The sequence below is a fragment of the Centroberyx affinis genome, unplaced genomic scaffold, assembly GCF_046629955.1.
Source record: "Centroberyx affinis isolate AG114_WGS23_722 - 3 ecotype Tasmania unplaced genomic scaffold, CSIRO-AGI_Caff_v1 ptg001072l_1, whole genome shotgun sequence".
Taxonomy (NCBI): Eukaryota; Metazoa; Chordata; class Actinopteri; order Beryciformes; family Berycidae; genus Centroberyx; species Centroberyx affinis.
This window is the reverse complement of record NW_027279620.1, coordinates 355,371-382,618: the sequence shown is the minus strand read 5'-3', so window position 1 is coordinate 382,618 and position 27,248 is coordinate 355,371. Positions and strand designations below refer to the sequence as shown.

Here is a 27,248-nt window from a genome sequence, read left to right as displayed (position 1 = left end):
GAGGCAAATATTGGAAACACATTGGAAAGGGTAATTGTTCTGACTGCATTAAACACACACACACATACAGAAATCTCATTAGGTGCACAACATCCTGAGTCTGTTTTCTTACCTTTTCCTCAACATCTTCCTGAACTCTGACGGGTCTGTGGCGGCTAAAAGTGTAGCAGAATGTCAGATTCAATTCATATCTATGTTTTTACTTCTATACTGTACACATTTTTCATTTAAGTGGAAGTTTTTTTTAATCCATGTATGTATTTACAGTACAAAAATACTACAGTCATGGAATACTATTACTCACTAATATCTAGCTCCTCCATAGCCTTCTGTTTCTTGAATCCAACTACAAAAGAGATTATCATGAAGGAAATTGTCACAACACACACCTGCACCCCCCCCCCCCCCACACACACACACACAAACACACAAATCCACACAAACAATCACATTTTGAAATACATTGCATGAACCTTGTAACTCTTACCCTCAATCACATTTAATGTTGCAGTGCAGACAGCCTTGCCATATTCATTGGAAGCATAGCATTTGTACGTGTCTGCCTCCGCACCAGACACTTTACGAATCTAGCAATACAAATAACATGCAACATGGCAAGTTGACAGTTGCACAGATTGGATTCACACAACAAACAGCACATATTTCATAACATTTTTGCGTTTTGCTGATTACCACCCACAGGATCTTGCAGTCACTCACCTCTAACGTGTATTCACCAGATGATTCATCATATTTACACTGAAATTTGTCCTTGTCTGAAATATCCCCTTTAGCTCTTTTCCATGTCACTTCTGGCTTTGGCTCGCCTGTCACCACGGCCTTGAAAACAGCTAATCTCCCTAAAGGATATGTGCAAATATTGCATCTTCATTTCCACATCTATGAATTCCATTCTAGGTTCATAAATGGAAAGATGGCACTATTACATTCAAACAATCAACTATTTACTTTGTTTGCAAGACAATGGTTTACAGTCATACAATAAGTCATGTGTCTATTTTAAGTGACCATGCAGTTAGAATTTCACATAAATTGCCAAGAGGTAAAACTCCAGATCCCTTGAAGTGTTTGAAGTGTTAAAATGCAAACAATTCAAATATATGTCAATATCAGCGCTCTGATATAACATGGGGAGGCTCACCTTCCTGGATGGTTAGAGAGATCGGTTTGCGTTGGAAATCCGGGGTGGTCTTTCCTTCTGGTACTTCCGCCACATGCTGAGTAATCATCACCCCAGGAACCTTAGATCTCTTCCTGATGATGGCTAAACAAAGCCAGCAAAAATAGTCAGGAAAGTCAGGAAAGGCAAAACATAATCCTAGACAAAAGATTCAGTTAATTGTCAGGTATGACTAGTTAAAACCTAAGAACTTAAGACAAAACCAAACAAAAATCAGCTCAGCACAGCAGAATTAGAAATAGAAAGGAGAGGCTGTGGAGAGTTTTGTTGGTGGCGTGACTACAGATTCCTTTACTTGCTACCAGCAGATGTCAGTCATGGCATATTAAACCCCCTGAGTGGTAGCACCTGGGTTTTTTAAAATGACTGAAAGGACCCCAACTACAATGCAGTGAAAAAGGGAAAACAGTCAAAAGGACACTACTTGGGTGTTGGCAAGGCAGAGACACAGAACTTTTTGAAGACTTAATGAAAACAAAGCAGAAGAAGGAACAGTGGGAAAAAGAGAGCAAAGTAGCTACATAAAAGCCCAATGTCTTTCTGTTGTTTGCCTTTCATGTTTTTTTGTATTCAAATTAATTTTCCCACTGGCTGAAAGGCTTTATCTGTTTATTGTGGAGATGTGTAGAATGCAGTAAGCAAGTAACATTTGTCATATTAATGCCTTCATTAAGTCTTCTTACCTTTCTTGTAGATCTATGTTGATATCTACGCCCATATCAAACAAAACTAAGTAAAGGTTTAGAGACAGAAGTTTTTTCTATAGATACATGTTGTACAGTATTAGTGGTGAACAACAATGTAAACATGTGGTTTCTGTTCTTTTCTGTAAATACACAGTATTTGTTTGCATTTGGTTAAATTATTTTGGCCAATTGACTGTTTAAACTTGTTAATCACATGTTTGAACTCTTGAGTGATCAATAGGTATTTCACACGTTTTAGGTCGCTCCAATTTAGTGTTACCGCTTCTTACTGTGTCACCTTGTTACTACAGAGAAGGAAGAGCAACTTCACATTGTGTTCTTACCATGGCATCAACAGAGTAAACAAACCATACCTTCTGATAATATATTGTGGCTCATATTCGTATGTGCACCCACATTCAGTACACTGCCCACAAAGTTGAATGCATTACAGACTAATTCGCTGAGGCACTTCAAACAACCAGTGCATGAAATTCGCTCTGTGATCCCCTGCCTACCTGTTTTGTTGCCGAACATTTTCTTATCAGGCTTTGGATGTGTTAAGATAGGGGGATCACACGGGAGAAGATTTAGGAACAACATTAATCCAGGGATTAATGATTATTATGACAGGGACAGAGATGGGAGAGCCACCGTCCCGACAGGCCTGACAAACACAGCTGTGTCCTGCTGATTTAACAAGGCAGCAAAATAGATGTTTGATATCAAGCACCACAAAGACAGGACGAGTCACAAGCAGGCACAGTACACAATAATACCTAATGTATTATTAAGTATTTATTCCATTATTTACAATAATGGATTTACCCCTCGCATCCTACTGTATTGAGCAGAGTGTTCATACAGTAGGGCATAAGAGATGATAAACAACCAGAAATAGTTCTATGTTGGTCTACCGGAAAATAATACGGCTCTCTTTCATTTCACCTGACTTGTTGCCAGACACCTCATTAAAATGCTGAATATACCGATGAACGAGGGAGAAACCTGGGTGACAAGAAATGATAGCAAATCAGTTAGAAGTATTTGAGCGAGGAAGCATGTGGGAATTTTTTGCGATGGTTGCAAAAGTGGCATGGACACATGTCCAGAGGAAGCTGTTAATTATTGTTTGCTCCTGTAGAATTGCAGGTTGTGTCCGGCAGGCACAGTTCCTTGTGTTTGATGAAAGATAAAGTATCTATCTTCCTTTCTTCTTTGCTTTGTGTGTGTGTGTGTGAGTGTGTGTGTGTGTGAAATAGATAGATAGATAGATAGATAGATAGATAGATAGATAGATAGATAGATAGATGTAGAAAATATAACTGAAACGAGAGAGAAAAAGAGAGAGTCCGTGTGAGACTGAAAGAAGGAGAGTGGGTGTGAAAACACAGTCAGTCAGGCACACTGTGGAGAAGGAAAGCTTGCGGAGGCCTGAATAAACCGAGGCTCTGACAGGGTCATGGTTAAGGGCGAGGCAGGCAGGCAGCCTTAATCCAGGGATGTTTTCTTCTCTTCCTCAGTTTATCAGTGAAGCCTGAGAGAAAAGACATTTAGGTTCTTAAAACTCCAACTTACACACTTTTGATAAGGTGAGTGAGTCCTATTGATTGAGACAATGTACTGTATATCATGTGGTTGGAGTGAATTCATGTTCATGTTTTCTCTCCCAGGAGTTGGTCGCAGGCATTACTTTGTCTTTCATAAGTCATGTCAGCTATTATATTTTATTACAGTAGCTTCTTTTTCCAGTGTGTTTTGAAACCAAATGAAGTAATGTACTTGGCGATAACCATTGATTTGCAACTCGTATGAAGATACATTGACAATAAAATCTTTGTTGATGCTATAAACAAAACATGATAAATAGTCTTCAAGTAAATGAAGCAATAAGCCACTCACAGCCGTGTTTTGCAGTGATTTTAGAACAGTTACGAAGGGTTAGGCATGCAGGAAAGTGGCCTTGAGCTTATTCTATTCATAAAATCACAGTAACACACCTTTTTTAATAAAAAAAGAACACAAATATTCAATCAATACTATTTAAATAACAATAATAATGAAACATTATTCTTCTGCCTATATAGTTGTAGTACCGGTGATTTTTGGTTAGTGCATTCAATACGGTCATAGTTGTGGGCATTTATTGGGTATTTTACAATAGATCTGAATGGGACTCAGCCAATAAGAACTGAGAACTATCCACTATATAATCTAGTTCACATTAATTTCCCCTCACAATAAAGGACACAGTCCTGAAGCTCTAAGTGATGTGTCTAAGCACTCAATTTGCTGATACAACAAAACAAAGTGTTTTAAAATCACTGTTTTAATGCATGAATCTTTCAGTGCACACAGGATGGAGTGTTTTTCCATGCTCTAAATTGCTTGTTAACACCAGCAATATGAGATTTTGACAGGATTAGTGGCAGCTCATTTTCTACCACTTTTGGTGATGAATTTACTTACACACAGTTTGTGTACGACAGTAATTGAATTGCTTTGCTTGTTTCGGGGAGTGATGTAGACAGTCATTATGGATAATCACCACCAACCAGACTAGACGTGTGTTTCCATTATAAAATAAGGTCCTCATGTGGTGGTTCCTTATTTCTTCAACATGTTCACTTGATTTAATAATGGAATTCATATTTCTCTAGACATCAATAGATCCCAGAGTGTCTGAAAGAGAAGTGTCCCAATTTTAGAGTGATAGTTTTGACAGTGTAGTCTAGACTTCCCATGGCAACTAAACTTTTCTGGCAATAGTGATTTAGGGTGTAAGATGTTTCCAGACAGTAGTCAGTGAATAATTATTCAGTTTTTCCTCCATACAGTCTCCATACATTATCTTTTTCATTCACTCTGTTATTTCTATAGAGGAACTTAATAGAAAAAAGAAAGGCTTGTGGATGCTTATCCAAAGGCAACCAATAGCCATAAAACCATAAAAAAATAATCTAATCTCTGGCAGAGATGTATGTTTAGATAACATGACAGCACATTACATTTAACACTGCTTAAGGTCTTAATCTCACAAGAAGTGTAATTGGTAATTGCAAACAAACTGCCGTCACTCTGTTTACTTTTATTTATCTCTTTGCTGCAGCACCACTTATAGTCTATTACTGTCAAAGACTCCCCACTACAGATGGACACCAGGCCACTTTATATTAGCTGGAAGCAGTTTAGTGGAAATGGAATGACTTTGCGATACTGTGCCGTACCTTGGCCGCTGGCGGTTCGATCTGTGGTCTTCGCCCTTTTCCACATTTTGGTTGTGGTTATGGACAAAAAGGTTGCCCTGCAAGTAGAAAGTGAATATAAGTATCAATACTCTTTATGAGCCCAGAAATCAGCAATTCCCAGTATCATGAGGCATTCTTTTTATGCGTTGATGTTCTTCTCGCTGTGCAATGCCGTTGCAAAGTATGTTGTTAAAATCATCCATGATCCATTACAAAGTATAAAAAAAAAATAGTATTACAAAACCATATTACAGTGCAACAGCAGCTAAGTGTTTAGTGATATAGTGATGACAGTTGATGTGTGTTAATGATCTGTTGTTTCATTTAGTCTTTATTTAACCAGAGCAATATTCTAGCCCTGTTTAGCCTTTTTAGGACCGCAGCCTTGACCTGGCAGGCACTTGCCAAGATGTCCAATAAATTTGAAGTGTGACACATTCTGGCTGTAGATCCTAAATATATTATACCACTGCACTGGCACATGATAATACCTGTCTTGTTCACAGAAAGCAGTTTACAGTGGTATAGACAACATTTTATCTTGTGTATATGAGAGAGAGGGTGAGAAGGAAAGGGAGAGTATGTTTATATTAAGCATTGTGCCTTGCCTTTTGTTTTTGACAAGTGTGACCACTATAAATGCCAAGTAAACAACCAATTAAAGAGGATTTAGAGGATTTATTGCTATTATGTTGACAGATCTAACTCTGTGTGCTTGTGTCATAGGTTGCATAACTCATAAAACTGCCAAGACTGCTATCTTGGGAATCATCAAAATGACTTGAAGGTTGTACTTGTGTCTGGAAACAGACATGTGTAGCAAGGTCAAAAGTTCATTGTGTTTATTAATTAGTAGAAAACCACTTCTCTGTGTTACAATTACATAATTTGCCTAGCTCTACTGGGCATTACATTGTATGTGCTAGTAGGAAGGTCGAAGCAGTTTTCAGTATGTTTATCAACCCAAAAGTGGGTAGTAATCACACTGATTCAAATCAGGTGAATACAAAAGTGTAACAATTTTTGTTAAAGTTGTTTGGTATGTTCTCTGAAGTTCAAGCATGATATTATCAGAAACCTTTATCAAGTTATTTGCTAAAAGGATGACAGCAACGTCTTGAAAAACAAGTGCAAAGTCAAAGACAAATTAAGTGTATTCTTATAATATCCAAGAGGGATGTTTGAGAAGCCAGGCATTCCTTCATGTCATGGTCAGTCCAACGTCCTACAGCACAAGCCATAGGGGGTGCAGGACAAACACTGACGGCACACAACCCTGGCTATAGTTAGCTGTGACCCTGCAGTGACTTCATGTGATTACACAAAGCCAGACTACAGACTGTTCCAGATCTGCGAGTTCCATACTCTGAAATCCACAAAGAGATATCAGATGCTCTCAGAGGAATGACATGAGTACATCAAAACTAACAAAACCCGGGAGAGAGAGAGAGAGAGAGAGAGAGAGAGAGAGAGAGAGAGAGAGAGAGAGAGCAATTGTACCTTTGTCATAGCTGGTTATTTCATCTTTCTGTTCACAATCAAAGTTACAATTACATTTGCATGCAACATATTTTGGTTACTTTTACAGTAAACGGTATTTATTTTCATCATGGACTGAGAGTTCAAGAAAGGATAGAAGACCAAAAGACTGAATCAGTCTTTCATACATTGTACCCACAGTATACTGAAATACAAAGAATGAAAACCACATCCTTAATCTGGTCTTCCTCTAAGTACACACCTCAGACTCCCCTCCCCTCCTGTATGCCCTGCAGTTGTTCTACTTCTGTTATTCTTTAAGCTGTAATCCACCTAGATATCAAAAAGCAGCGAAGGCTGACCTGTGTTGAGAGTGCACCCTTGGTCGCGGACACAAACAAACAGAGAGGAAGAGTAGTTTACCTGTCTACAGCTCTGTCCTCAGCCCCACTGAGACTGCTTTATAGATCTGGAATAAGCTTGCGGCCCCCCTGGGTTTTACTGGATATTAAATCCTTTGGGAAAACAGGTTTGATTTCGCTGCCTGCAAGCTTGTGCCTAGACACAGTGACTGTCAAGGAGAGGCTTCTTGTGTTTAGGCAGATGGATGCTCGGAGAGGGAGGGTTATTATATGGGAGGAGATGGGGGGGATTGTCTGGGGGAGAGGGGTGGGCTACCAATGACAGGTTAGTGCTGAAGTTTATCTCTCACTGCAGTAATTACTGATGACAGTGTAGTCATCGTTCGCAGAACATTTGCTGACAGGAAAATGATTGGTGGGTTCATTTTGTTTGTGTGATATCTGAATCCTCTTACGCATTTAAGTGTCAGAAGCACACAATCATGGGACTGTTTATTTAGTGGCTCTTTCAATTTCAGTTAAGTAGTGTGATAATTGTTTGAAAATGCAGACAAATGGCTTATAAGGTCATGTCAGATTAAAATTTGAACACCTGTTCCACTTTTTTGAAATAACACTTCTAGAAATGTTTAAGCTATGATGTCAAACTTACAGCAATAAGAGATGCTTATCATTTGAATATTAAACTTTGATTATGACCTTGGGTGATAGCTGTGTTGTACCTCTGCTAGACAAGCGTTGGTATCAATTTGGACTGTGAAATTAATTAAGAATGTGACCGGAAGTCACATTCTTAGTCAGTCGAAGAAAATTAAATGACAGATTTGAATGCCTTCTTCTTGAACGCCTCCACTAAATAAAATGAAGCAACATGCTTCACTAAGCTTCACTAACTGTATTTGTTTTGAACTCTACTTCAATTCATATTCAAATTCAAGAATATATAGTGAATATACTATAAGTGGGTATCATATTCAAACAAATTTACAATCTGATTCTGAATTGACCCTCACCCTTGGTTGGACATTAGTGAAGTTCAGAAGTTGTGAACAAGGCACTTATCTCCTTGACTGCAGTGTAGGGCTTATATTACGCTATATTACATAATCAAAGGTATGGCATTTATATGGTATAATCTCTTCTAGTCACTGCTGTAAGGCAGTTGTGGCTTCAGAAAGGCAGGATCAAATGAAGAACGAGACATTAAGGGTGTCAAGGTCAAGTATTATTAAAATGGCTCAGTTTCATTGATCACAGTAGAATATAGCAATGCAACTAATGCACACATTCTTTAAATGTGTAATGGGCACTACTTATAGTACACAACTCTATAGCAGATGTGAATGTTCCTGCTGTATGTGATCAACAGCAACAGCAGAGTCTCACACACTTTGTTTTTGCAGTTGCTGATCTATTTCCCTTACTGGAGGGGACTATATTTAATTCCTGTTGTGTTCTCTCCATGGAAACCTGTTTGTTGTTTTTATATCTATCAGAATCTTAATCCCTTCCAATTGAGTCTAATTGAAAATTCAAATTTCCCAGTTTAGATGGAACTTAACACAACATCAGTACTGTAGTCCACGGAAATAAGACAATGATTACATGTGTCCCGACAATAGCATTCTCAAAAAAAAAAAAAAAAGACATGACAGCTCTTCCAAATGTCCTTCAGTGGCACGGAACACCAAAGAAACTGGTATGGATCGAATCATGAGCGGAAACACCGGCTTCCTAAACGCCGGATGTGTTGGTCTCCATGGGACAGCCATAGAATCTACCATCACAAGGTCTAAGTGGTGCCAGTCTCCTGTCATGGTTGTCCTTCCACGTGCCGTACCTCTAATGCATCTGAATAGGCCCTTGAGTGGGCCTGAGCCCACATAAACCCACTGGATTAGGAATTAAACCCCTTCAGCCCATCCTCCTTATATTGATGAAATGTCATGCTGCATAGCGATCATTCCAGTCATGGGGAACCACTGAGAGAAGCCGCTGAGGTGCTAACTAGACAGCCTGGCCTGCCTCTCTGTTGAGTACATTGCTCCGCTGTGGGAAACCTCAGCAGTGTGTCAGCTGAGGCCTTGTCACTCACTCTCCAACGAGGAGAGAGGATAAATACACCGTGTGGTCATTTTGCCATTGCATTATCTTTTTTTTTTTTTTACATTAGAGGTTAAGTTTGAAATTAAAGGTTGTATTGGAAGTTGCCTTGGAAATATCACACACATACATCTACAGCTGTATACATTGTAGCACTACAGGTGGTATGCAGTTTTGGTTGCTAAAAACTGCATATTGCTGGTAAACAGGTTTAAAAAGCAACAATAAATTCCTTTTGCATCTCCATTCTAAACTATGTGCAAAGTAACTTACCCAAACAAGCTAACAGTAAAACTAGTAGGCTACCAAGAGGTCAGAGCCCACACTAACAATTTGTTTACCATAAGTTTTTGGCAGCAATTTACTTTACAATGACCTCCAATGGAAAAATATATTACTATATATTACTAATATTATTAATAGTATCCTCTATTTCACAAAAACCTCCTTAATACATAATGTATTTACAAGGGCATGACAGAGAAGTGTACAGCTACCTTCTAAACAGAAAAGCTTGTAAAAGTCAAGATCAGTCTGCAGAGCATAATATATGTTTAACAGACATGCCACAGGTGATAAATTGAGAAGCTGGCTGCACAAGTGGCCTCATTCCTTGGACCCCGGTATGCAGAGTGATGCAGCCGTCCTTCTTGGGACCTGATTTATCACTCAGCACTGTCGGGCCATGGAGAAAGATCATGCTAAGGGAATAAATCATGGCCAAATGAATAGATCAGAGGCATTTTGAGCATATAACTTGAATGAGTGGATAGAGAGCGATCATGGTTTAGTGTAAAAGATCTTATGAAATGGCGAAGTTGGCAGCAATTTCTGCAGTTTAACAGTTTCAATGGGAACCATATACTGCAGTTACAGTAGTTCTGTTACATTATTTCACATTTATGTCCCATGCTTGCTCTTTTTAAATATATCAAAGTAATGTTTGCAGTGTTTTTTGTGCAGTGACATTAAAATGCACTTGCACTCTGATGATTCATTCCTTCTCTGGGTTTATTTTCATTTCCTTCCCCGTGTTTACTAACATTTGCAGTTATCATTTTGTGTGCATTCATATTCAAATGCAGTCAGACATTGATGATGTGTTCCTTTAGATAATTTTAGTTTGCCTGCTTGTGGTTACTTTTTGCCAAGGTTATCTACCCCACCGCCCCCCCAGCCCTATTAGACACTTAATAATAAGAACTCTTCATTCTGCCACTACTTCCTTTATGCATAACGAACACCAAGTCCCCTTCTGAAGCGTCTCAGTCCTGTCTTCACAACAGGCCCCTGGCTGACCTAAACTGTACCTGATATTTTTGTTTTGTTGATATTTTTTTGGAGGTCAGTTTTAAAAATGATCACCAAATCAAGCTTGTTACTGAAAGTTGTTATTTTGCAGCATTGTATATTTCTAAAAAAAACAAATCAGTTTTGGAATTGCAGTGTATTGACAGTGACAAGTCACACAATATACCTGACCTGCAGTAACAATGATAGTTTGTAGAATTGAACATAGCAGAATTAACTTGAAAATAGTGGAAAAGTCTCATACTATAGGAATTTAGATATTGATATTGTTAAAAATGAACGCAAATGACTGACAAATTCAGATAGTCTCAACATCTCAATGAAAAGTTAAAGTCAAGAACGAAAATCTCTCTTGCACAATAACAGTAGTGCAGTAGCATGCAAGATAAAGTACAGTTGAATCTAATGGAATGTCAAAAAAGGTCTAAAAGTATAGGAATTTAATGGCCATCAAGTAATTCAAGTCAGGTCTATGGTATCTGACATAATTTACTTGCTCTTAAGAGCCTGTTTTACTGTTTTTATTGATGGTGCAGTTGCTACTGTGTAAATGTGTGTTGCAGTCTCAAGGGCTCTAAAAATAGGTGGCCTAATCACTGTTTTTGTAGTCAGATCTTACCGCAGCTGCCTGACACTTCATCATGTTTTATACTGTATGCTATCACCTGTTCATTATTGCTATACAGAGCATGCCTACTCAGAGTACTATGATTGCTTTGAGACATCAGGCGCCTTTCACATGCCCGCTGCAATGCTGATGGACCACAGATGCCTATAAATCACAGTGAACTCATGGCAGACTGTGCCGAAGAAAGCAATGAGGGTGCTGAGATGTGACATTTATTGTATTGCCATTGCCATCTCCCCAAGATACAAATTGCCACGTAGATGTTGTATATTGCCATTTGTAGGTGTTTGCTGAGAAAGATAGTGGGTGAAATGTGTACAATAGACTCTGAGTCACTGAATTCTGGGCTTCAGCCCAGAAATCTATGTTCAATAAAGAAAAGCTATTTTTGATGAGATTACTAACAACCTGAAGTGATCTGGTGTCCACAACAGAAAAGACAAAACAGATGCAGCTTTGATTTTATTTTCTTAGTCAGCCACACAGGACTCTGATCTATGGTTTAGCAAAGGGTTCCAAGGGAAAAAAATACTTTATGAAGAGGCTCGGCACAGTAATATATTTATCAAAGAGGAAACATGTTTCACAGTGAGAGTGTACATCAGTTATGAGACTCAGGACTATTTTTAGCCCAGTTTGTAGTTCAGCCATGTTGGAATAGAGTGTTCCTTCCACGTGTCACCAATCAGTATTTATGAATTGCTTGTCTTGTATTGATTTTCAACATCTTTCCATCCAAGCAACATTTATGAGCATATCAGTAGACCAAGGTGTGTCCTAGCTTGAGCACACATAGCTCATAAACCTGCCCAGGGCTTATGACTGGAACAACTGCTTCTGCTTAGCTAATCGCAAAAGTGCAAGGTGTAATGCCAAGTGGGAGATTAGGAGGACAGAACTGTTCAAGGAGTGTGAACACAGTTGCACCAAGGTTGACAAGCAGGATGACATATTGCAAACATGGAAGGGAAAACTTGGTGAGGAGGTGTGATGAACTTGGTGGAATTAGTAATAAACATCATGTGCTGCTTCCATGTAAGTCAGATGTCAAACTGAGATGTTTGTGGGGAGCAGTCTCCAAGCTCTATGGGGATCTTGGTGATAATTCAATACCATATACAGTATTTCCAAACATGCATAGTGTAGATCTACCTTTTATAGTATAAATAACACTTGTACTGTATGGAAATGCTGGTGTATTATGTTGTTCCTTGACTCAAATAGTCATAATGTCATAATATAACCCTCCAAGTAGATGGTGCTTCTGGTCAACATGACTATAGACTATAATCTTTTGCTTTTGGTCAAAATAGCAAGTATAGACAATAATCTGTTTGTATGACAGATTGTTGGGGCACTTGAAGGTGTTTTTGTAGTTGAATAGCTGTTGAATATTGATAATTTCATACTCTTTATCATATCATACATATTGAGATAAAATTATTCCATAGTTGGTCTAGAGTTCATACTTTCATTCTAGACAGTTTAGACTTTACAAACCTGTAGGCCTTTGGCTCAGTTGCTTGTGCACAATTTTAAAGAAATTCTTTAATCAGCCTCTTCAGTCAATATTTCCAATGCTGCTTAAATGATTGCTCTGTTACTACTCTTTATGAATTACTAAACATTATCAGATGAACCTGAATAGGTTCTTGCACATACCTGTAGTCTTAGATGTGGTAGAATGGTATGTAGTAATGTGGTAAATAGTGTGGTATGACTGAATAGCAATTAAAATGATTCAATAGTACATACAGTGTAGCAGAATAAAACACAGCACATGCAAAGCAGAATTTATTGCATCTTTCCCCGGGGTTCAGTCCTGTCATGAATTCAACACATTTGGAGAGACGCTTACAGAACTCCTGTCTGACTTGTGGCTTTGTGTTTTTTTTCATGCAAGATCTTCTCCTGTAGGAGATAAATCAGACAGGGGAAAGGGGTGTGACAGAAAAGTCTTTGTCTACTGTCACAAAAATGATCCCACTCTCTTTGAGAGAGGGGATTTCTTTCACTGCAATGAATTGCATTCTAAATCCTCATCACATCTTGCTGATGGCTCCATCCCCATCCTCATTACTCACATCTCCAAAGGCTCCAGGCCTGATTAACTCTCCCCACTGACACATAATCTGTGTGCTTTAGACACTCAGACCATGGAGCTCTGATCGTTGCCTGCATGCTCCTCTAGCCAGCAACACTTGAACTTTATACGTAAGAGCTGACCAACAACAACAAAGCCCGTGTTAGTTGGCTGCACATACCTGAGGGCTTTACTTTGAACGTTGGCAACATTTAGGCTGAAAGGCAGTTAGCGTGATTCTCCTCTACACAAATATCAGGATTGCAAAAGGTGTGTATCAGAGCTGGCTTGGCTCTTCGTCAGGCCGGGATAAACACCATGCCACAGAGCTGTCAAAGAGCCGGAGATTGACATAAACATGGCACAGTCTTCAACATCGGATACAACCCATCTAGAGAGCTTGTAGTCTCATCAGACGGCCCAGTCTGGGTTGTCACCAGCATAATGGCAGCAGACATTCAGTGCTTTTTTTTTTTTTTTTTTTTACAAATTACTCGTGAATGTCTGTGGCTTCCTCTGTGCACTGAAACATATACAAGTAGAACACATAACTAGTATAAATAAATAAGGAAATCTTGTTCAACTGGCTTCATACAGAACACATGCAGTGTGACCTGTAAATGTGATAAACCTTGAGCAGCAAGTGGATGTCTCTTCTGAAATGAGATAAAAGGTTTAAATGTTCACAGAGATGAACCAAACTTAGCTGGAGAATATAGTAACATATATCAACTATTAAATTCACTGGTATTTGTTTTTATTATCTAAAAGATGGGTTTTGTTCTCTAAGCTCCCGAGGTAAAATGAGGGGGTTGCAGTTTAGCTCTTAGCTCAAATGTTATGTCATATGCCTGAGCCCCCTTGCTAAGATAATTAAACTGCCTTCAACAGGTTCTGTTTGGTTCTTAAGATGGATTGCGCCCTGGTGTCAGTCATTCGACCCACAGATGATTAGACTCCTTTGCCATTGTAAACAAGATTGACCTTTATGACCAGAATTTAGGTGATGGAGTTCTCTCTCTATACTTTCCACAAGATGGCAGTAGATTTCCTTGATTTGCAAACTAAAATTCCAAATTTAAACCAATTTCCCTTTGAGAATGTAGCCTTTTTTTATTCCTTCGTGCAGCATGTTGAATTTTAAAGAACCTTCCCTTTTCTGAATGTTTTTATGGTGTAGTCGTCAAGCAATGTGCAGCATGACTGTATGCTTTAGAGTACAGTTTGTAACATTTACCAGCAGAGCTCGTGCATCCAGACCCCTTCCATTAACGTTAGAAGCCATGCTTCCTTTATCATGTTGTTATTGTGGCATAATGTTTTGTGATCTATGTGTTATGGTAAAGCCTATTTCCTTTGTTGTCTGACTTCAATGCATTTTAATTCACCGGGTGAAACTGGAAATAAATTCAGCTGGACCACTGCAAAAAAGACCACAAAGAATAAGGTTGTAAAGAGGAAGATGACTTATTACTGTATAGATTTTCTTCATTGAATTTCAGGCTATTTTCCATCTATTGAGTGGCTCTTTCATTTTGCTGGATATGAGAAAGGCAATATACAATGATGTGGCAAGGCTATCTCAGTGAAATAAATGAAAAAGCCTCTTTGGAGAAATGTGAGCCTGTCATTCTTTGATTGTCACCAAGCAACTGCAGCTAGACCAAAAGCTTAAAACTACCTCTGACATATAATTTCAGTGTTCCTTAACCATTCCACCTCACCCACTGCTTCTTTGTGTGAGTGCTCACTTCTGTTCCTTTTCAGCCCACCTTCAGTAGTCACCTGATGTAGATTGTATAGTGACAGGAATGAATTTACAAGAAAGAGCACAATCACCTGGGTCAGTTTGGGTAAAGGAGAAATCAACCCAAACAGGACAGGCTTGTGGCTATCAAAAGCACAGTACTCAGATCAAAAGTTGCATTTTGGCTTCCCTTTTGAATTTCTCTTTAGATATAAGTAGTATATAAGAAGTATATATCCAACTTGTGTCCTATCAGGTTATCTGCCTTTTATACAATTCCCTCCACTTCTTCTGCTCTCAAGACTCTTACTCCTCCTACATGTTAAATTATTTTTTTGACTTCGGAAATGCAGGCTATACTTATGTGCACAATAGTCATGTTTTTGATGTAGCAAAACAGAAAATTACCATAAACATAGGGCTTAAGATGACTGACTTTCAGAGTCAGAGGCAATTTTAATATTTTCATTGAAGCAATGTTTATTTTTGATATACTTTATATGTTTTTGGTTTATGTCGTCTACTCCCTTGTCATTGGTTTATTTTACCCCAACAGTAAACCCAACAGTAAACCAATGGGGTAAACAGCTGATCAAATACACAAGAGACAGCAGATGTTACATTGGGAAGACACTGCATGGCTACACTTGAAAGCGATTCGAATGAAATTTCTCACAAAATGTGGCTGGCTTGTGTCTCAGCGGGGCCATATTTGTAATTTGTAAAGTATTTGTCAGGATCACTTAAGGTCATACAAACATTGACAGTTCATTGCCATTTAGTTTCCTCTCATTTCAATATAGCAAGCAATTATTTTAAGTATTTTTTAGTACAATGAGGCTCCAAGAAAAATGTCCCTCATTGATTCATCCAAACCTCTAATATTGCTCGGTGGAAATACAAAACAAGACACAACAATATCTTTCTGAAGGAACATGCTTAAAACCTTGGCATCTAAGATCAACATCAAGATGACCCCCCTATGCCCAGCAGTCTATGAATATAGCCATGGGGATTCCCATGTTTGCCTCTTTGTGTTTATTTGAACGCACACTGAGTTGAGGACGTCTGCACTGCATTATGACCCCCAGCACTGGTCCCCAGCAATCAGAATTAGCATAATGTAAATCCAAACTCATGCTGATTTTCTTTCCCATGTATTAAAGCAGCTTGTGCAATATGAGACCTAACAAAGACCAAAGTGTATTTTTTTTTTTTTTTTTACTGTCACCATTTTACTGTCACCCTTTCATGACCAATATTGCACGATTATACAGTAGATGACACTAAGATGAAACCTTTTAAAAACAGATTTTACAGTATTACAGTCTGATAAATAAGATATAATCTGTCTACAAGTGCCAATTGCAAAGAAAACTGTGACTGTGACTATACTGTATCTATTAGTAGCTTAGTGTCATAGAGAAACTATTCCAAAACTAATTATGGATGCATGTACAAATGCAAATAAAAATGAAGGAAGGCCTCTAGAGTAAAATGAAATAAACTGAAATAAAAAAAAAAAATAAGTTAAATAAAAAAACAAAAAAACAATTACATATCTCAGCTTTATACTCCATATGTACAATTGTATTTCATGTAACAATAATAATAATAATAATAATAATAGGCTCCTTTTCAAAATATGGTCATGTATAAATAAAATGGGCAAATTCAAAGAGATTAAAATATGTGAAAATTATACAGCTATTTTAAATGTGATTTGAAAGATGACACTGTCACTACTAATTGGTGGTTTACATGTGGACACAATTTTATTCTTTTAACTCCATGAAGTCTACAGTTCTCAAAGATGACTGACAGAGCCAGTTCCACAGCCAAGAGCAGTGTACACATGAACATGATCCGGCTGATACCAGCCAGAGGAGCAGTTTATTACTAGTAATCCACTCAGAGGAACACTGTCAGAGCTATCTGGGCTGTTCAAGGGCAATCTGTATGTGTGGCGTAACGACAGTCTGCACATCCCACCATTTTCTTGTTGTGTCCTTCCTGTCATTCTTCTGGGAAGGCAGTCCAATAAATGAAAACGGAGCCGCCTCAGTGTTAAACGAAGAACACAAATATAATGGACTGTTCTTTGACAGTTCTTTAGCTGAGAGGTCAATTCTGTACTCTAGAGGGTGTTTTTAATCTAATGAAAACTATAAGTCGCATTACTTATTCATCACTAACTCATCAAAGAGAGAGGCCATGAACTTGAAATGATGGCTGAATGAAACCACTTAAATAGCAGATTAATTGGAGGAAAAACATTAGTAACAGAATAGTCAGTCAGATGCCTCCAGTGATTATCCCACACAGCTGATTCTAAACCTTAGTAAGGGTGCGCATTTACTTTACGAACATTGTTTACAAAGTGAAGGCAAAATATAGAATGATGGTCTCATCACTCTGCAGATGTCCTTCTCTCTAACTCAAACACTGGGGATGGTTTCCATACAACAAGAAGAAGAAACAATGGCAGAGCTTTATGTTTTTTTAATGGCTCTAAGTAGCAGTTTGGGTTGCGATCACACGGCGCAGATTGTTACTGGTAATATGTGGTGTCTGTGGCTCCCTATCTCTCAGCAAATCCTGGTCCATCAACCAACAGAAAAAGCCTCTGTGAGACCATGATACTTAACCATCAACTTAACAAGATGGCCCAGCAGCAGCAATTTAGAAAAAAGGGGTGGAAAGTGCCTATCAGTCTTTGAACTACTGCTTAACTGCATTGCAGCAGAAGACCCACTTAATACAGAAGATGGCAGATAAGCCAGTGAAATTCTGAGGCCTTAAGTTGAACATCTAAAATCTCTGCTATTAGAGAAGCTACATTGGCAGAACTTGCAGTGACAGCAGTACCCATAGCAATGATTTTCACAACAAAACTATTGACAGGGAAAAATTTAACTGCCCTTCAAGCAGAATCTTCATTAGATGTGCAATAAGATTTGGGATATGAAGGCATCAACTGCACATTTTGCTCTTTTGAATCTGTTTTTTAATGCAGCAAGCATGAATTTGATTTTAAGAGGTCCTGATCTGAGGATGAAACAGTAGGAAAAGTGAGAATCATGCACTATAACCCCCATCCTCCGCCCCACCCACCCTCCCCCAAACCCCGCACCAACCATATGCTTCAGAGAGCACATTTGAAATGTCCTAGTAAAGGTCATAATGTAGTAATGAAGGTGATTGCAAATTGATTTTTTTTCAATCAATTCCTTCACCTATCACCCAAGAGAGCTACAACCACCCTCCCACTATATTTGCTGTTTTCTCTCTCATCTTCCATTATCTGTTTTCATCATAGAAATCATTTAACTTCATAATGACTTCAGAAATACCACGGCCTGTTCAATGTTCCTATCGATGTCAGTCTGAATGGCCAAATGTAGGTTAGATTGAAAAAAAGAAAAGGGCTTAAATAAAACTCACACAGGCACACCTCTCTAGACAACCTGGCATCCATATCCTCTCCACTCATCTTTTCTCTTCTGCCAGAAGCTCAAACCAGTTAACGTGTCAAGCAAAAAGCAGACAATTTCACCTGTGCTATCACCACCTTTCCCCTGCTCATCTGTTCCTTTATAGTGGGTCGCACAGACTGGACCGATCTAACACTTTCTAATCAAGCGGTCACCCTTTATCATCTGCAACTGACAGCTTTAAGTAGCCATAAATAAGCGTGGGCCAAGCTCCTCATTTGTCATGTGAGCCCCTGGTTGCTGTATATCTCCCCCTTTAGAGACCATAGCTCTTCTTTACAGCTTCTGCCTTAAGTAGGCAACGCTGGGGAATGACGGCAACAAATAATCCTGTGATAATAATGGGCCTTTGCTCCTCAATAATGATGAAAGAGACCCCTCATAAAAATACCTTTTTAAGCTTTCATTTCATTAAACAACAGGACCATTAGTATCACAGAATTTATTCAGTGGTGGACCTGCTGTAGGGGATTTCCAACAGGCCACTGCTGGAAATTGCATTTTAAGTGCATTTTAAGTGTCACCCAAACCTTTCTGGAGAAATTTCTGGAGAATAAGAATTCCATCATCATTATCTTCTGGTTTCAGGGTTTCAGACTCAGGAAGGTAAATGCCAAGATATTTGAATCCCCCTTCACAAACACCGCCCACACCCCTAACCTCCCACTGCTCCATCATCTATTGAATAAGAAACTTCAAGAAAAAAAAAAGTTGTAGAAAAGTTACTTCTCAGTCTTCAAAAATTGACTTCATACCACGCTAAGTAATTTCAACTTGATCTATGAACCTATTTAGTTCAGTGAATGCTTTATCAGTTGTTCTTAGCACTAAAAGTTGTATTATTATATTTGAAATGTTGTCAGTGTGTTTAGGGTGAGGACATGTTGACATACTGTATAGTTTAGGTGAATGCCAGGCATTACACATTATAAATAAGGCAATCTGAGATTAACTGTGGTTCCATCTACAGCCATTAATCTTAGAAGGATGTGTCATATGCCTACTAATTGGTTTTCAGGAACTTTGCCCAATCTTAACTGTTGTGTGGCAAAATCACAGATGAGAATTCTATTGACTATTGAGCTGTAGCCTCATTAGTCAAAGTTTGCAGAGACGGTATGATGAATCGCTGGTTTTAACTGTGCGAACAGGTAAATATAAGCTTTGTACCCAACAGCTGGCTGAAACAGACCCTGAGACTGATAGTGTAGCTATGCACAATGCAGTAAATTTATGAATAAGGGATAAAACAATCACCCAAATTATTAAATCAAAAAATATTTCATTTTACTGGCAATGGAATCTCACTCACACAAGTGGAAATACTCAGATGTTACACCCTATTCAGGCACATGTTGATCTATCAGGACTGGACAGGTCAGTCGGCAGGTATAGGATAACATCTTTCAAAGGCTTTAAAGCCAGCAAATAACAACAAGTCCAAAGGAAAGGAATAAATGATGCTCCTGGACAGAGTCTTGGCATTTGTTTGTTCCATTCAGGAGCACTAGAAATTTAATGATTAAAACTAACTTTGTAGGGTAAGTCAAAGGGTTAGGGTTAGGGTTAAATTAAAAAGTCAAATAAAAAAAAACATTTTGTCAACAATATTTTCATAATAATTTCATTACTATCAAATATGATTGCAAACTTTACAGAACAGAAAAATGTAAAAAATTAACAATTTAAGTAAATAGATAAGGAAAAGGAAAGGGAATAGGGAAATAGACATGCTTTATGTATATTATGTATATGTGTTATTGCATGTGTATATATATACACAATATGTGGGGAAATGGGAAATGGGCACACTGACTCCTCAATATGTACAGTGACAAACTGGTGAATCCCCACATTGCGGGATGTGGCCAGAAAATGCTAATCACAGCGGTATGAGACTCTCTCAAGCGACTTGCAACACACTTTGTTCTCAAGCCAAAAAACGACATGACAAAGCAATATTATTATTACAGTATGTTCCATTGTGATGGGTTACCTCTTCACTAGATGTGTATATTGGATCTCCGCTCTAATTAACTAGCTTAACTGTCTCTACTGTGAGAATGTGACTTCATTATTTGTGTCAATTCTCTGCCACCACAAGCTGCTCCAGAGACCCGTCGATGTTGTTGCAGTTCCTTGGTCACCAATAGAGGTCAATAAATGTAATAGATTACTTAATCCCCTTTAAGATTAAGGTTCTACAACGGTAAATTTTAGGTAGGTTTTGATCAATTATGTTGGGTGTTTAACAGGTGTTGGAAATATATATACATGTTACATCACATGATATCACATAATCAGGAAGATGACATTTTCTTTTGTAATGAAACAGAAAGACAAACACATAATGAGAAAAGGAAATAAAAGACAAAAAAGAAGGATAAAAAGAAGAAAGCAAAACTCTAGCAGCACCCTCCCACCTCACCCTTACTCTATCTCAGAACCCCCCCCCCCCACCACCACCACCACCCCCACCCCCAGCACCCCACAACCCCACACATCCCGTCCCCACCCCAGAACCCTGCACTCTCACCATGCAGGAGCCACACAGCACCAATGTCACTCCTGCATAATTCCAGAGTATATTGCCCGCATACAGCGTGCATTTGTCATGTGTCACAGAAAGTATACAGCATATAATTACTTTATCTGTTGGTTAACAGCTGTGCATAAGCAACAAAGTTGAATAACATGTTAGACGGGCATCAAAGCCAGCACTATTAAAACGATAATACTTCTTGTTCATGTCAAGAGCTTCCTTTGAATTGTACTACATAAGTGTAGTACATCTTGAAGCAACATTGTAATCATTGTTTGCCACTGATGAGTATTAGTATTCATCATTGAGAGGTGGTGAAACAAGTTTAAAAAGAGAATAAAAAATAATGAAGTATGTAGTAAAGTAAATATGCAGTACTATAAATATATGCACTGACACTATAACTCATGAAGTACTTTACAGTTGTCTGCTGAGGCAAACGCCAGGCAGGATTACTAGCCCACATCTATCCCAGAAGACAACTGTTTGTATAGATAATAGTTGTTTTAGATGTGTCAGCACACACACACACATGCAAAACAATGTGTTGTGCACATGATTAGTAGTACAATAGTATAGTAAGAGATGCATAGAATCTATGCAGTAGAATGAATTAATGAGTTCTAAAGCACTCATATGTATCACATTTCATTGTCAGACCTCTGAGAAAATATTCTATCATCTGTATCATGTAATGTTCTGAGATTTGGCATCAAGTAATCTGGCAATTGAAAGATTCATCTGGGCAACACCTCTACAAGCTAAGAGACACTCCTTTACTGACAGAGTATGTAGTGACTCTCATTGACAGCCTACCATCCTCTTGGATACAGTTAGGCCAGCCAAGAGGAGGCGTTTGTCATGAATGGTAAGTTCTGAAGAGGAAGTATCATTCAGTAATAGAGTCGATTGTGCGTGAGGAGTGGTTTTTCTCATGATGACAGACGTGATGCTGGAGATCTTTCCAAAATGAGTTTACCCCAGAACATTCCCATATCATGTGGATAAACGTGCCAAAGGTGCTGTCTGAGCAAAAAGAGCAAAAGGAATCGGATCATGATTTCATTTGATGTAAAACTGCGAGACGTGAGGTAATAGATAAACTTGAAATGGATCACTTGATGGTTCGGTTTCTGGATGATAGTGATACAGTAGACCAAATTGTATGCCAGTTCAGACATAGAGAGGGTTGTTTCATATCCATTCTCCAGAGACCATCGAGTGGAAGTGGCTTGCATGAGGTTTTCATGAGGAAGTGATAATCATCCAAGACAAACACCATTGGTTTTCCTCCTGTCAAAAAGCAATTTATGAAGTGGATGGGTGCCCAAGTGTTTGCCCCATGGAACACCTTGGGCAAGCATTGTTGATCACAGTTGCAAGTAAATGAGAAAAATGTGACAGTGAGATTATATGTGCTCTGGATGTCTATGAACTCACTGCCACTAACCCTAACCTTATCCCTATCTCCATTGAGGAAAGAAGATACTGTAGGCTGGCCATCTATCAAGAAAATTTGAGACTGATTAAAAATATGCGAGGTGTTTTGCTGTGTTTTTGCCATATAGTGAGCAAATAGGAGATAATAAGAGCAAACTTCTCATGGCCTATTTTCAGAGGTGTATTCGAGTAAATCAGACTTAATAACTTGTGTGGGAGTACTACTGTGTGTGATCTTCAATATCAAGAGGTTTGTGTAACATAACTCAAAGTAATTCAGAAATCAGTGAAAAATAATTACTGAAAAACTCAACTGAACAGTGCTAAGAAAGTGCAGTGTACTGTAACTGACACTGCTACCATTATGCGGACCTATTCAGTGCCTCAGAAACTAAATTAAATATAAATCAATATTACGACTATAATGCTATCAGAAGTGAATGCTAGTAATTTCAAAGAAGATCCAGCGCATTTCTGTCTTATTTTCTGAGGCAAGTTGGTCTTAACTTCAGGGATCCTAATAACAAATGTCTGCTTTCTTGTCCTTGCACTCCAAAAGGCTACAATACTGATCATAAGAATACAATATGGCTTGGGGCCGAGGCATGACCTGCTTAAAGAATTTATCACAAAAATCAGAAAATTAACTCAATTATCTGAATTCAACTTGAAGCCAATTTTAAGAGGCTAAAATAGCAGATCTGATCGCTCTTTTCAGTTCTGCAGTAGTGAAAGGCTCCAGGTATTCTTCTTACAGTGAGACAAAGTATAGAACAAAGGTAATAACAAAGAGAACAGAATTGATCCCACACACCCATTGTAAAATAAAGCAGTCTTTTTAAAGTCTTTAAAAAGGTGCACCACAACCACTCACTAGGAAATACCTGATGTTTAACATCGCTCAAAGTGAGTGGCATAAACAGGATTAGAGACCGAGAGGCTGCACTGAATAAGATGGTATCTGTGTGGCAGTTGCCTCTGACACGGTGATTGTGGTTCATAACAAGGTCAAAGGTACATCAAGTTCTCTCCACACTTAATGGATGGCATTTTGTCACTGCCGCTTTGGATCTTTGGAGTGGAGGTTAAATGAATTCTGATTGCACTCCGCTGACCGACAGACAAATGCCTGGTCTGTGGGTCAGGTGAATGCATTCTTCAGAATAAATCGACAGAAATGATATGCTACTGCCAGTCAGTGAGTGCACTTCAGAAGCATCAGGGGAATGTGTTGGCCTCCCTGTCACTTAGAGTGCACACCTCTTCCACAGACCATTTACCTCTCTTTTTGAGGTATGGCGGGTTTGAATGCAGACCTAGTTTCATCAGAATCAGCCTCTTACGTTACTTGTGCCAGAGCCTGCTATAGACACCACAGACAGTACAGATAAAACATTTACAAGAGAGTGTTTTTCATGTCGTCATCAAGTAAGCAAAAAAATGGTGTCTCGTGGTATGACCTCAGTATAGTGAGACTAAAACACAAAACATCATGAGATTAAATTGATTAAACAGGCATTAGCAATTATCTGCTCAGATTACTAATGATGGCATCTGCCACTGAATTGTTGTTGGTTTTTAGCTATTGTCTGAAGGCTGGCTCTAATTTAGTTCCTGATGTGTCCCCTGAGGTTTCCTCAACAATTAGTGAAACCCCCTTAGGTTATCATTCAATAAACTGCTGTTGACAAATACTGAGTGGGAGATCAATAACGATGATGGCTTGTGATTATTTTAGCAATCGCAATCCTCCTCTCCAGAAGATAATTTCCTCCGGCAAACTTTCTGAATCAGAGTCTCTCCCACACAGAAAAGTACTTCACTGCCACTTGTAATTAATTGCAACAATTGATCATGATCACTTTGATGATGACTTTCATTTTCACTGTTTACGTGTTTATGTGGAATGAGCACAAACTCTGAAACGCAGATTATGTGTTGTGGACGCAAATTATGTAAACGTTACATTCCTCCACCACAAATTGGATTATTTGACAATACCATGAATTGGAGTGTGTGACAATAGCACAAATTGGACTCTTTTCACCAGGTTAGGGTTAGGGTTAGGGTTAGGTTTGGATTAGGTTTAGGCAACAAAAGTGTGGTTAAGGTTTTGGTTAAGGTTTTGGACACCAGGTGAATGCAATTAAGTGCAGTTAACTAGCTGGTAGGATAGAAAACCAGCAGCATTCTGGGCCCAGAGGACCAAGATTGAGAATCACTGGCTAATCTGATGACATCAGACAAACCAATCCAAGGCAGTCTGTTTATAGGCCTAAAGAGGGGGTGAATCTTGAAGTGTGTGACATCCACATTACACACCCTCCCTCAAAAAAGCCTCAACAAACTGTTTCTGTCTCTTTCTATCACACACACACACACACACACACACACACACACACACACACAGCTCCCCTTGAATGTCTCTCCATAGTTATTTCAAGTCTATCCACCACTGTAACCAAAAAATTGAAAAAAATAGGAAGATGCACACAATACTAGGGAGCTCTAAGGCAAACATAAGTTGTGGGTGCAAGATACGCAATTCTAGACTGACACTGTGCTGATTACTCTTTAATAGAAAATTTGAGTAAGGGTACAAACTTACTATTGTTTCTGGCTGCAACACACGTACAATGATATGAAAACAGCTGCTCACTGTTCTAGTCAATACCGTCAATACTAGCCAAGTAGTCAGAGGTACCACAGGGAGTCGTTTTTCTCTCACGTCTCTCCCCACGGAGAGCCTGCAGCGGTTCTGGCTGAGGCGAAGTAACAATTAGCCAACCTCTCCACATAGCCTCAGCTTCTAAAGTTAAATTAACTGGATGGACATTGAGACAAGGAAATAAACTGCGTTCAAAATGGGACCGCCAAAGACCGGGAACGTCTTGAAAGAAGGCTCAGTCATTTCTCTGTTTTGTTTTTTCTGACACTCGAAGCAGAGAGAGATGTGCAGTGGGAATATGACTTCTTATTGATCCATGGACAGCCAATCACAATGCTGGACAACTTTGGCCCCAAAAAAGGACGACCCACACCAAACCCTACACACTCAAAACCAGCTGAAGCCTGCTTGAGTTTCCTAAGAGAACAAATCTGAGACAAGAAAAAGTCAGTAGCCTACTTGAATTATTTTTATCAACAATTAAGAATGATTGTCATGGAGGATGACTTCAATGAACGTGTTTTTCTACCACATCCACATTTGCTATAATTAGCCTGTCATCTGCATCTTCAACTGATTGAATGACACTGCTTTTGTATTTTTTGAGAAACAACAACAAAACAACATATATTTATAGTGAAATTTAAAGTAATAAATAGATTTTGAACAATGATTTAATGTTTTACATGCTTAAAAATACAAGATTTAAAGATTCTTCACATCATTCACCATGTCACACAATACATTTACCTCTGTGAAACATTTGGATCATCAATCTATTGCAACAGCATCCAAATGGAATACTGTGTTCATTTAGCTAGTAATCTACCTAATAATTCAAATTGAGATGGAGCTCTTCCCAGAAACCTGTTAGAAGTCAGTAATTACTTTCAAAAGTCAGAAAATACATCTATTAGACTTTGCATGCCACATCTTTCCCTGTGGTATTGTACGAGAGAGCCGAACACTGAGAGAAGGACTGATGAAAAATAACTTATTTGCAACTTTCAGATCCAATCAGAACTCAAATCACAGGTCAATGTGCGTTCATATTCACAAACTATACAAGCATGAACGAATCAATCAGAGGTTCAAAATTCATTTAAAACTTATCTTTGCCTTTTGCATCCTGTAAATCCTTGGAAAGGTCTGATTCGATTGATTTGAGAGTGAAAAAAGCTTTTTCTATCTAGCAAAATAAACCTAAAAATCAACAGTAGTGAGACAAAAGTGGACTTCTTCTGGATTGGATGTTCAAGTGCTATATACTATATGTACATAAGGGCTTCAATAACTATGACAATAATATAAATATTATGAATTACATACATAATATCATTTTTGTACTCTCACCATGAGTTATGCATATTAAAAACTAGTCATAAACTCAGTCAGTCCTGTAATGTATCAGACTGTTTTCCGAAACTACTGCTTGACTATCACAAGTTGGTAATTTTTGGTATACAGTGCATTTATTTTAAGGCAGCCAATAGTTAAAGCCAGCATCTCTTTGGAATTTGTTGGAGGTCTTGGTTTTGCTTACTTGGAGGAAGGCTTTCTCTGCATCAGTCCTCCTGAACAGTGGTCCATGGTAAGGGAGAGTGGTACAGCAAGCCAGAGACATGGGTTTAGCTCCCAGTTTTGCCCAGGGCTCCTCAACCTCAGCAAGTAGAGCAGACCGCAGGGGGAGAAGCTCTCCAACACTGACAGTGAGACTCGTCTACGAAATTACACTGTATAATATATATCTATAACTACACTGTTACACCTCATGCTTTACCGTGTATGAGTCTGAGCTCAGAACAGATGAGAGAAGCGTGAAAAAATCTGGAAGGTAACAAAGGTATTCAAAACAGAGAAATAAATGCATGAAAAACAAATTGAAATAAAGAAAAAAAATATATTACCAACCAGGAAGGCTCAACTAATCTCTCTTGGCACTGATTCTCTTCTCACAGGTTTATCTCATGAAAAGCTCTAGTAGCCTTTTCCTGGCCTAGTCACTGATTTGTTGCGTCTTATAAGCAGGTCAGACAGATTTGATATGTTTTATGTGGCTAATGAACAGCGAAATAATTTGTTTTTGAGGATGTTCTCCAACAGAATGCCAAATCCTTGGAATCAAAAATGTATTAGGATTCCAGAATTACAAAAGGGAAGTTGTTGGCTTCAAATTTATTTTCATGTTCTTGTTATGTACGCTTGTAATGTTCAGAAAACTCAAAGACTATCACTATGTTTTCAAGTTTCTATTAA

The 27,248-nt window shown here is 38.5% G+C and overlaps 1 protein-coding gene across 1 annotated transcript in view; it reads right to left on the bottom strand.

Annotated features, from left to right (window-relative positions):
• The window catches only part of LOC139647306 (immunoglobulin-like and fibronectin type III domain-containing protein 1), a 28,614-nt gene extending 21,441 nt beyond the window's left edge, over positions 1–7,173 (bottom strand). Inside the window, exons 1-7 of the mRNA XM_071523189.1 lie at positions 7,038–7,173; positions 5,105–5,191; positions 1,163–1,275; positions 721–860; positions 488–587; positions 305–346; positions 113–155 (exon numbers count right to left, since the gene is read on the bottom strand). Of these exons, the coding sequence (XP_071379290.1) occupies positions 113–155; positions 305–346; positions 488–587; positions 721–860; positions 1,163–1,275; positions 5,105–5,160 (494 nt within the window). The 5' untranslated portion in view covers positions 5,161–5,191; positions 7,038–7,173. The remainder of the gene's footprint in view (positions 1–112; positions 156–304; positions 347–487; positions 588–720; positions 861–1,162; positions 1,276–5,104; positions 5,192–7,037) is intronic.
• Between the last annotated feature and the right edge of the window lie 20,075 nt (positions 7,174–27,248).